The sequence below is a fragment of the Palaemon carinicauda genome, unplaced genomic scaffold, assembly GCF_036898095.1.
Source record: "Palaemon carinicauda isolate YSFRI2023 unplaced genomic scaffold, ASM3689809v2 scaffold12, whole genome shotgun sequence".
Classification (NCBI taxonomy): Eukaryota; Metazoa; Arthropoda; class Malacostraca; order Decapoda; family Palaemonidae; genus Palaemon; species Palaemon carinicauda.
The window spans coordinates 649,265-661,125 of NW_027168704.1; the positions used below are offsets into that span (position 1 = coordinate 649,265).

The 11,861-nt window shown below is 38.0% G+C and overlaps 1 protein-coding gene across 1 annotated transcript; it reads left to right on the forward strand.

Moving 5' to 3' along the window:
* The first annotated feature begins 1,201 nt into the window (after nt 1-1,201).
* Nucleotides 1,202-11,342, forward strand: LOC137635398 (uncharacterized). Its single transcript, XM_068367877.1, has 5 exons — nt 1,202-1,435; nt 1,631-1,901; nt 5,453-5,612; nt 9,252-9,418; nt 11,164-11,342. Exons 1-5 carry the CDS (start codon nt 1,202-1,204, stop codon nt 11,340-11,342), a joined length of 1,011 nt encoding a protein of 336 aa, XP_068223978.1.
* The last annotated feature ends 519 nt before the right edge of the window (nt 11,343-11,861 follow it).

Below are 11,861 nucleotides of genomic sequence, written 5' to 3' on the forward strand. Positions count from 1 at the left end.
AGAGAGAGAGAGAGAGAGAGAGAGAGAGAGAGGTAGTTAGTGTATCGATTGTTTGTTGTGAGAAAGACTGTTGGTATAAATGAGATTGTTTGTTTATGTTTTAGTTAGGTTACGACAGTGGTGAATGTCTTGGGTGAATGTTTATTTTGATTTTGACTGCATCTAGAGGCTGTTGTGAATGCTGGATTATATTTTATGTAATTTTTCGACCAGCGTGGAAGTGTTTATTTATTTAAAAAGTAAGTACAGTTTTGTTTATCTTTGCTTGTCGTAATTGTGAATGATAGGAACAATTTATTATTTGTCTTTGATTATAGTGCGATAGTTTAGTTAGTTAGGAGTGTTCGTAAGTGTTTTTCTTTTTTTTTTTTTCATTTTTCAGGCCGTAATTCCTCCTTTGGAGAGAGTTCACTTGAATGTTTACTCGATTGGTGATGACTTGGCTACCTTAGATGTCAAGGTGCCTGAAAACTTTAAATGATTCATTCATTCATTCATTGTATAAGGAACTTGATAAGGCTGCTGAGATTTCGATAATTGTTGATGACCCGGACCGAATTAAATTCCGATTGCTGTTGTTGTTGATGATGATGATGATGATGATGATAATAAAAACCCCCCCAATCAGGGAAGTAGCTGTGGCAAATTGCCTCCCAGTGGACTGTTGAGCACAAAACCGTGATAGTGGTAGTTTGCTGTTAAAGACAGTTGGCAGTGTGTGGACGACTGTGTTGGTGTCCATAAAATATATATATGTTTCTGTGTTTTGGAGTTTGGGTTGTGGTGAATTTAAATTTGTTTTGTTAGTGTTTAGTTTTAAGCTTTATTTATTTTGAGAGTTTATTTGAATGGTGGTATGATTAATGTCTATTTTGTGTTAAGTGTATGATTAGTGTAAAGTGTGATATTTTTGGTTTATGTTGAGCGTTTTAGTTTGTGAGGAAATATAGTTTTAAGGATATGTTTTTTTTTTTTTTGTGTCCTTTTGTCTAAGAGTCCAGTTTATGAAAAAGTAAGGGGAAAGTTTGTGTTGAGGAGACAATTATCTGTTAGAGTGATCAAGGGTGTGGGGGTTGTTCTTGCGACATCCCGCCACATTATTTTGGCGCCCGAGCAGGGACTGCCGAGGTGGGATTGATAGCTGGACTCTTTGACGAAGGACTGAATGAGGACTAGGAATTAGATATAAGGTTGATGAAAAATGGAGGAGCAATTAAGGGTTTTGAAGGAGGAATTGCGGCTGATTAAGGAGCGTGAGGAGAAGTTGTCTGTAAAGAAAGAGAAATTGTTGCGTGAGAACGCGAGGTTGAGTTGTGAGAATGAGGAGATGCGAAAGGAACTGAAAACACTAAAGGGAACTGTAGAGAGAGTGGAAGAGGGGGTTGAGATAGGGATGCGTGAGAATGAGGAACGAATGGAAGCTATGATGGGGCAGGTAATGGGAATGATGAAAACTTTCATGGGTGAAGGCGCAGTCGGAGGAGTGGCCTCTGCTACGGGTAATGGGTAGATAGTGGAAGAGAAGGTTAAGGTAGGTGATAATGGAAAAGGAAGTAATAGTGATAGTGATAGTAATAGTAATAGTGATAGTGATAGTATTAGTAATAGTGATAGTGAGATTGAAGATAAGAGAATTAGGCAAAGTAAGGATGAACAGAAATGTGATAGGAAGATTGAGAAGAAAGGTAAAAGTGATGTGAAGAATGAGAAGAAAAAGTATCAGGATGTGAGCAAGGATGATTGTGAATGGGTGGAAGTGGTGAGTAAGAAAAGGGCTAGGAAGAGTGTAATCAAGGATAGGAGCATGAGTGTGGAATTAGACTCTTTATATTCTAGCGAGGAAGTAGGAAACGAGAAGTTAGTTAGCAGTGATGATAGCAGTGAGAATGAACGTGATGTGTGTAAGACTGTGTTTATGAGAGAGGTACCTCGATATGAAAGGTTCAATGAGCATAGTAGTAGGGATGTATATGAATTTTTCAAGGAGTATGAGAGGTATTGTCAGGATAAGTATGGTGATAGTAAAAGAGTTTGGGCTAGGGAGTTAGGAGAATATTTGACTGGGTATTTGTTGACGATGTATGGTGTGATAATGAGTGTAGGGGATGTTGATTATGAAAGTGTGAAAAAGAGAATAATTGAGCAGGTAAAACATATAAAAGGGAGTGTTAGGTATAAGCGCAAGAATGATTTTAATGAGGCAAGGATGCATGCAGGAGAAGCTATATCAATATATGTATGTAGGTTGAAAACGTTAGCTAGGAAGAAGTATGGGGATGAAGGCATAAATGAGAATAAGGAGTTAATGAGGAAGTTTTTGGCGACCATACCTGAGAATGTGAGTGAATTTATTAATTTGAAACGTAAGGAGAAGATGAGGTGGACGAAAGAAAGATTGACATGGGATGATATCTTAGAGATAGTTGAGGATTACGAGTTAGATAGATGTATGAAAGAAAGTAAATCTGTGAGTGTAAGAAGTGGAAAAGAGGAAAGTGTGACAGAATTTGTTAGTTTTAAAGATGCTGTTATGAAAGGACCGATGAGGGTAGCTGATAGTGTAGTAGATAGGAGTGTTAGGGCGAGTAAGTGGGAATACCTGTAAGGACAAATGAAGGGTTTAGGCAAGGGAATCAGGTTTGGAGAGATAGGAGTGCTAGTGTGCAGCGAGGTAGGTCAGGAAGTTGTATCCGTGAAGAGAAGTGTTATAGATGTGGGAAAGTAGGAATTAGAAGAATGAATGTAGATGGGGTCTAGGTGCTTGTTTTGGATGTGGTGAGGTAGGGCATAGAATTAGTGAGTGCAAGAAAGACAAAGGCGTAAAATGTTATCGGTGTGGTATGCCTGGGCACATAGCGAGTGGATGTCGTAGTAATCGTATGAATGTGATTTGTGGTAATTGTGGTAAGGATGGTCATTATGCTAGAATGTGCAAGGAGCCGCGGGGTAAGTGTACTGAATGTGGTGCAGATGGGCTTGTAGCTAGGGTATGTAGGATGAAGGGATTAAGTCAGCCAGGGTGTTCGGGAAACTAGAGTGTAAGAGGATTCAGCTGGGTGACTCCTCCTGTGTGTGTGAAAGTAATAGGATCAATGTTTGTGAGAATGGGATGAATAATTGGTTGGAAATGAGCAAGTATGAACCTAGTATGCATGAGAAGTTAGGACTGGAAAATAAACAATTAGTGTTAGTTGAATATAGGAAAAAGAGGCGTTTGAAAGTTTTAAGTAAGGATGAAAAAGGGGAAAATTTTATAAGTAAAAGTGAGAATAGAAAAAAGTATGATAAGGGTGTAAATGTACAAGTGTGTATGGAAGATAAATGTGTTAATGCAGATAAATCATGCCTGAGTACGAATGATACCTATAGTGTGTGTGGCTTTTCGTTAGATGATGTAAAAGAAAGAATGAATAACGCAAGAGTGAGAGATAGGAGAATGATAAGTAGCATGAATGAATCTTTTGCTAAAGTTGAGAATGTTTTTGATGAAATGGATGAACTGTTTACAGAAATTATTGTAATTTTAGGGCCAGATGAGAACGAGGTAGATATGATTGTACATGATATAATAGATGATAGGGATTTAGATAGGAATAGTGTTAATGTAGCGAATGATTGTGATAAGGAAGAAGTGAATGAGAGAGTATATGGAGGCCCAGTTACTCGGAGTAGAGGTCTCGTTCCCGACAGCGACTGGGTAATAAAAAGATAATGTAAGTGTTGTGTGGGAAAGATTTGGCAGAGTAAGGGGGGAGGATTGTGGAGGATTAATTTTTGTTTTATTTTTATTTATTTTTTGTTTGCCAAATCGAGAGAGAGAGAGAGAGAGAGAGAGAGAGAGAGAGAGAGAGAGAGAGAGAGAGGTAGTTAGTGTATTGATTTATTGTTGTGAGAAAGACTGTGGTAAAACGTATAAAAGCGAGTGTTAGGTATAAGCGTAAGAATGATTTTGATAAGGCAAGGATGAGTGCAGGAGAAGCTATATCAATGTATGTATATAGGTTGTTTGTTTATGTTTTAGTTAGGTTACGACAGTGGTGAATGCTTGGGTGAATGCTTATTTTGATTTTGAATGCAGCTAGAGGCTGTTGTGAATGCTGGATTATATTTTATATAATTTTTCGACCAGCGTGGAAGTGTTTATTTATTTAAAAAGTAAGTACAGTTTTGTTTATCTTTGCTGGTCGTGATTGTGAATGATAGGAACAATTTATTATTTTTCTTTGATTATAGTGCGATAGTTTAGTTAGTTAGGAGTGTTCGTAAGTGTTTTTTTTTTTTTTTTTTTTTTCATTTTTCAGGCCGTAATTCCTCCTTTGGAGAGAGTTCACTTGAATGTTTACTCGATTGTTGAGGCTGCTGAGATTTCGATAATTGTTGATGACCCGGACTGAATTAAATTCCGATTGATGATGATGATGATGATGATGATGATGATAATAAAAACCACCCCAATCAGGGAAGTAGCTTTGGCAAATTGCCACCCAGTGGACTGTTGAGCACAAAACCGTGATAGTGGTAGTTTGCCGTTAAAGACAGTTGGCAGTGTGTGGACGACTGTGTTGATGTCCATAAAATATATATATGTTTCTGTGTTTTGGAGTTTGGGTTGTGGTAAATTTAAGTTTGTTTTGTTAGTATTTAGTTTTAAGCTTTATTTATTTTGAGGGTTTATTTGAATGGTGGTATGATTAATGTCTATTTTGTGTTAAGTGTATGATTAGTGAAAAGTGTGATATTTTTGGTTTATGTTGAGCGTTTTAGTTTGTATGGAAATATAGTTTTAAGGATAGGTTTTTTTTTGTGTCCCTTTGTCTAAGAGTCCAGTTTATGATAAAGTAAGGGGAAAGTTTGTGTTGAGGAGACAATTGTCTGTTAGAGTGATCAAGGGTGTGGGGGTTGTTCTTGCGACATCCCGCCACATTATTTAGGCGCCCGAACAGGGACTGCCGAGGTGGGATTGATAGCTGGACTCTTTGACGAAGGACTGAATTAAGACTAGGAATTAGATATAAGGTTGATGAAAAATGGAGGAGAAATTAAGGGTTTTGAAGGAGGAATTGCGGCTGATTAAGGAGCGTGAGGAGAAGTTGTCTGTAGAGAAAGAGAAATTGTTTGCTCGAGAACGCGAGGTTGAGTTGTGAGAATGAGGAGATGCGAAAGGAACTGAAAACACTAAAGGGAACTGTAGAGAGAGTGGAAGAGGGGGTTGAGATAAGGATGCGTGAGAATGAGGAACGAATGGAAGCTATGATGGGGCAGGTAATCTGAATGATGAAAACTTTCATGGGAGAAGGCGCAGTCGGAGGAGTGGCCTCTGCTACGGGTAATGGGTTGATAGTGGAAGAGACGGTTAAGGTAGGTGATAATGGGAAAGGAAGTAATAGTGATAGTGATAGTAATAGTAATAGTGATAGTGATAGTATTAGTAATAGTGATAGTGAGATTGAAGATAAGAGAATTAAGCAAAGTAAGGATGAACAGAAATGTGATAGGAAGATTGAGAAGAAAGGTAAAAGTGATGTGAAGAATGAGAAGAAAAAGTATCAGGATGTGAGCAAGGATGATTGTGAATGGGTGGAAGTGGTGAGTAAGAAAAGGGCAAGAGAAGAGTATAATCAAGGATAGGAGCATGAGTGTGGAATTAGACTCTTTATATTCTAGCGAGGAAGTAGGAAACAAGAAGTTAGTTAGCAGTGATGATAGCAGTGAGAATGAACGTGATGTGTGTAAGACTGTGTTTATGAGAGAGGTACCTTGATGTGAAAGGTTCAATGAGCATAGTAGTAGGGATGTATATGAACTTTTCAAGGAGTATGAGAGGTATTGTCAGGATAAGTATGGTGATAGTAAAAGAGTTTGGGCTAGGGAGTTAGGAGAATATTTGACTGGGTATTTGTTGACGATGTATGGTGTGATAATGAGTGTAGGGGATGTTGATTATGAAAGTGTGAAAAAGAGAATAATTGAGCAGGTAAAACGTATAAAAGGGAGTGTTAGGTATAAGCGCAAGAATGATTTTGATGAGGCAAGGATGAATGCAGGAGAAGCTATATCAATATATGTATGTAGGTTGGATACGTTAGCTAGGAAGAAGTATGGGGATGAAGGCATAAATGAGAATAAGGAGTTAATGAGGAAGTTTTTGGCGACCATACCCGAGAATGTGAGTGAATTTATTCATTTGAAACGTAAGGAGAAGATGAGGTGGACGAAAGAAAGATTGACATGGGATGATATCTTAGAGATAGTTGAGGATTACGAGTTAGATAGATGTATGAAAGAAAGTAAATCTGTGAGTGTAAGAAGTGGAATGGAGGAAAGTGTGACAGAATTTGTTAGTTTTAAAGATGCTGTTATGAAAGGACCGATGAGGGTAGCTGATAGTGTAGTAGATAGGAGTGTTAGGGCGAGTAAGTGGGAATACCTGTAAGGACAAATGAAGGGTTTAGGCAAGGGAATCGGGTTTGGAGGGATAGGAGTGCTAGTGTGCAGCGAGGTAGGTCAGGAAGTTGTATCCGTGAAGAGAAGTGTTATAGATGTGGGAAAGTAGGAATTAGAAGAATGAATGTAGATGGGGTCTAGGTGCTTGTTTTGGATGTGGTGAGGTAGGGCATAGAATTAGTGAGTGCAAGAAAGACAAAGGCGTAAAATGTTATCGGTGTGGTATGCCTGGGCACATAGCGAGTGGATGTCGTAGTAATCGTATGAATGTGATTTGTGGTAATTGTGGTAAGGATGGTCATTATGCTAGAATGTGCTGAATGTGGTGCAGATGGGCATGTAGTTAGGGTATGTAGGATGAAGGGATTAAGTCAGCCAGGATGTTCGGGAAACTAGAGTGTAAGAGGGTTCAGCTGGGTGAGTCCTCCTGTGTGTGTGAAAGTAATAGGATCAATGTTTGTGAGAATGGGATGAATAATTGGTTGGAAATGAGCAAGTATGAACCTAGTATGCATGAGAAGTTAGGGCTGGAAAATAAACAATTAGTGTTAGTTGAATATAGGAAAAAGAGGAGTTTGAAAGTTTTAAGTAAGGATGAAAAAGGGGAAAATTTTATAAGTAAAAGTGAGAATAAAAAAAAGTATGATAAGGGTGTAAATGTACAAGTGTGTATGGAAGATAAATGTGTTAATACAGATAAATCATGCCTGAGTACGAATGATACCTATAGTGTTTGTGGCTTTTCGTTAGATGATGTAAAAGAAAGAATGAATAACGCAAGAGTGAGAGATAGGAGAATGATAAGTAGCATGAATGAATCTTTTGCTAAAGTTGAGAATGTTTTTGATGAAATGGATGAACTGTTTACAGAAATTAGTGTAATTTTAGGGCCAGATGAGAACGAGGTAGATATGATTGTACATGATATAATAGATGATAGGGATTTAGATAGGAATAGTGTTAATGTAGCGAATGATTGTGATAAGGAAGAAGTGAATGAGAGAGTATATGGAGGCCCAGTTACTCGGAGTAGAGGTCTCGTTCCCGACAGCGACTGGGTAATAAAAAGTTAATGTAAGTGTTGTGTGGGAAGGATTTGGCAAAGTAAGGGGGGAGGAATGTGGAGTATTATTTTTTGTTTTATTTTTATTTATTTTTTGTTTGCCAAATCGAGAGAGAGAGAGAGAGAGAGAGAGAGAGAGAGAGAGAGAGAGAGAGAGAGAGAGAGAGAGAGAGAGAGAGAGGTAGTTAGTGTATTGATTTATTGTTGTGAGAAAGACTGTGGTAAAACGTATAAAAGCGAGTGGTAGGTATAAGCGTAAGAATGATTTTGATAAGGCAAGGATGAGTGCAGGAGAAGCTATATCAATGTATGTATATAGGTTGTTTGTTTATGTTTTAGTTAGGTTACGACAGTGGTGAATGCTTGGGTGAATGCTTATTTTGATTTTGAATGCAGCTAGAGGCTGTTGTGAATGCTGGATTATATTTTATATAATTTTTCGACCAGCGTGGAAGTGTTTATTTATTTAAAAAGTAAGTACAGTTTTGTTTATCTTTGCTTGTCGTGATTGTGAATGATAGGAACAATTTATTATTTTTCTTTGATTATAGTGCGATAGTTTAGTTAGTTAGGAGTGTTCGTAAGTGTTTTTTTTTTTTTTTTTTTTTTTTTCAGGCCGTAATTCCTCCTTTGGAGAGAGTTCACTTGAATGTTTACTCGATTATTGAGGCTGCTGAGATTTCGATAATTGTTGATGACCCGGACTGAATTAAATTCCGATTGATGATGATGATGATGATGATGATGATGATGATAATAAAAACCACCCCAATCAGGGAAATAGCTGTGGCAAATTGCCACCCAGTGGACTGTTGAGCACAAAACCGTGATAGTGGTAGTTTGCCGTTAAAGACAGTTGGCAGTGTGTGGACGACTGTGTTGGTGTCCATAAAATATCTATATGTTTCTGTGTTTTGGAGTTTGGGTTGTGGTAAATTTAAGTTTGTTTTGTTAGTGTTTAGTTTTAAGCTTTTTTTATTTTGAGGGTTTATTTGAATGGTGGTATGATTAATGTCTATTTTGTGTTAAGTGTATGATTAGTGATAAGTGTGATTTTTTTTTGGTTTATGTTGAGCGTTTTAGTTTGTAAGGCAATATAATTTTAATGATTTGTTTTGTTTTTTGTGTCCTTTTGTCTAAGAGTCCAGTTTATGAAAAAGTAAGGGGAAAGTTTGTGTTGAGGAGACAATTGTCTGTTAGAGTGATCAAGGGTGTGGGGGTTGTTCTTGCGACATCCCGCCACATTATTTAGGCGCCCGAACAGGGACAGCCGAGGTGGGATTGGTAGCTGGACTCTTTGACGAAGGACTGAATTAGGATTAGGAATTAGATACAAGGTTGATGAAAAATTGAGGAGCAATTAAGGGTTTTGAAGGAGGAATTGCGGCTGATTAAGGAGTGTGAGGAGAAGTTGTCTGTAGAGAAAGAGAAATTGTTTGCTCGAGAACGCGAGGTTGAGTTGTGAGAATGAGGAGATGCGAAAGGAACTGAAAGCACTAAAGGGAACTGTAGAGAGAGTGGAAGAGGGGGTTGAGATAAGGATGCGTGAGAATGAGGAACGGATGGAAGCTATGATAGGGCAGATAATGGGAATGATGAAAACTTTCATGGGTGAAGGCGCAGTCGGAGGAGTGGCCTCTGCTATGGGTAATGGGTTGATAGTGGAAGAAAAGGTTAAGGTAGGTGATAATGGGAGAGGAAGTAATAGTGATAGTGATAGTAATAGTAATAGTGATAGTGATAGTATTAGTAATAGTGATAGTGAGATTGAAGATAAGAGAATTAGGCAAAGTAAGGATGAACAGAAATGTGATAGGAAGATTGAGAAGAAAGGTAAAAGTGATGTGAAGAATGAGAAGAAAAAGTATCAGGATGTGAGCAAGGATGATCGTGAATGGGTGGAAGTGGAGAGTAAGAAAAGGGCTAGGAAGAGTATAATCAAGGATAGGAGCATGAGTGTGGAATTAGACTCTTTATATTCTAGCGAGGAAGTAGGAAACAAGAAGTTAGGTGGCAGTGATGATAGCAGTGAGAATGAACGTGATGTGTGTAAGACTCTGTTGATGAGAGAGGTACCTTGATGTGAAAGGTTCAATGAGCATAGTAGTAGGGATGTATATGAATTTTTCAAGGAGTATGAGAGGTATTGTCAGGATAAGTATGGTGATAGTAAAAGAGTTTGGGCTAAGGAGTTAGGAGAATATTTGACTGGGTATTTGTCGATGATGTATGGTGTGATAATGAGTGTAGGGGATGTTGATTATGAAAGTGTGAAAAAGAGAATAATTGAGCAGGTAAAACGTATAAAAGGGAGTGTTAGGTATAAGCGCAAGAATGATTTTTGATGAGGCAAGGATGAATGCAGGAGAAGCTATATCAATATATTTATGTGGGTTGGAAACGTTAGCTAGGAAGAAGTATGGGGATGAAGGCATAAATGAGAATAAGGAGTTAATGAGGAAGTTTTTGGCGACCATACCTGAGAATGTGAGTGAATTTATTAATTTGAAACGTAAGAAGATGAGGTGGACGAAAGAAAGATTGACATGGGATGATATCTTAGAGATAGTTGAGGATTACGAGTTAGATAGATGTATGAAAGAAAGTAAATCTGTGAGTGTAAGAAGTGGAATGGAGGAAAGTGTGACAGAATTTGTTAGTTTTAAAGATGCTGTTATGAAAGGACCGATGAGGGTAGCTGATAGTGTAGTAGATAGGAGTGTTAGGGCGAGTAAGTGGGAATACCTGTGAGGACAAATGAAGGGTTTAGGCAAGGGAATCAGGTTTGGAGGGATAGGAGTGCTAGTGTGCAGCGAGGTAGGTCAGGAAGTTGTATCCGTGAAGAGAAGTGTTATAGATGTGGGAAAGTAGGAATTAGAAGAATGAATGTAGATGGGGTCTAGGTGCTTGTTTTGGATGTGGTGAGGTAGGGCATAGAATTAGTGAGTGCAAGAAAGACAAAGGCGTAAAATGTTATCGGTGTGGTATGCCTGGGCACATAGCGAGTGGATGTCGTAGTAATCGTATGAATGTGATTTGTGGTAATTGTAGTAAGGATGGTGATTATGCTAGAATGTGCTGAATGTGGTGCAGATGGGCATGTAGGTAGGGTATGTAGGATGAAGGGATTAAGTTAGCCAGGGTGTTCGGGAAACTAGAGTGTAAGAGGGTTCAGCTGGGTGAGTCCTCCTGTGTGTGTGAAAGTAATAGGATCAATGTTTGTGAGAATGGGATGAATAATTGGTTGGAAATGAGCAAGTTTGAACCTAGTATGCATGAGAAGTTAGGGCTGGAAAATAAACAATTAGTGTTAGTTGAATATAGGAAAAAGAGGAGTTTGAACGTTTTAAGTAAGGATGAAAAAAGGGAAAATTTTATAAGTAAAAGTGAGAATAGAAAAAAGTATGATAAGGGTGTTAATATACAAGTGTGTATGGAAGATAAATGTGTTAATACAGATGAATCATATCTGAGTACGAATGATACCTATAGTGTGTGTGGCTTTTCGTTAGATGATGTAAGAGAAAGAATGAATAACGCAAGAGTGAGAGATAGGAGAATGATAAGTAGCATGAATGAATCTTTTGCTAAAGTTGAGAATGTTTTTGATGAAAGGGATGAACTGTTTACAAAAATTAGTGTAATTTTAGGGCCAGATGAGAACGAGGTAGATATGATTGTACATGATATAATATATGATAGGGATTTAAATAGGAATAGTGTTAATGTGGCGAATGATTATGATAAGGAAGAAGTGGATGAGAGAGTATATGGAGGCCCAGTTACTCTGAGTAGAGGTCTCGTTCCCGACAGCGGCTGGGTAATAAAAAGATAATGTAAGTGTTGTGTGGGAAGGATTTGGCAAAGTAAGGGGGGAGGAATGTGGAGGATTAATTTTTGTTTTATTTTTATTTATTTTTTGTTTGCCAAATCGAGAGAGAGAGAGAGAGAGAGAGAGAGAGAGAGAGAGAGAGAGAGAGAGAGAGAGGGAGAGAGAGAGAGAGAGGTAATTAGTGTATCGATTGTTTGTTGTGAGAAAGACTGTGGTAAAATGTATAAAAGGGAGTGTTAGGTATAAGTGCAAGAATGATTTTGATGAGGCAAGGATGAGTGCAGGAGAAGCTATATCAATGTGTGTATGTAGGTTGTTTGTTTATGTTTTAGTTAGGTTACGACAGTGGTGAATGCTTGGGTGAATGCTTATTTTGATTTTGACTGCATCTAGAGGCTGTTGTGAATGCTGGATTATATTTTATATCATTTTTCGACCAGCGTGGAAGTGTTTATTTATTTAAAAAGTAATTACAGTTTTGTTTATCTTTGCTTGTCGTGATTGTGAATGATAGGAACAATT

Excerpts from the sequence above, each read along its gene's own strand:
- LOC137635398 (XM_068367877.1), top strand. The coding sequence starts at position 1,202 with ATGGAGGAGCAATTAAGGGTTTTGAAGGAGGAATTGCGGCTGATTAAG. Across the intron at positions 1,436-1,630 it reads TGGAAGCTATGATGGGGCAG|AGAATTAGGCAAAGTAAGGA; the intron begins GTAATGGGAATG and ends ATTGAAGATAAG. Across the intron at positions 1,902-5,452 it reads TGAGAATGAACGTGATGTGT|ATAAGAGAATTAAGCAAAGT; the intron begins GTAAGACTGTGT and ends GTGAGATTGAAG.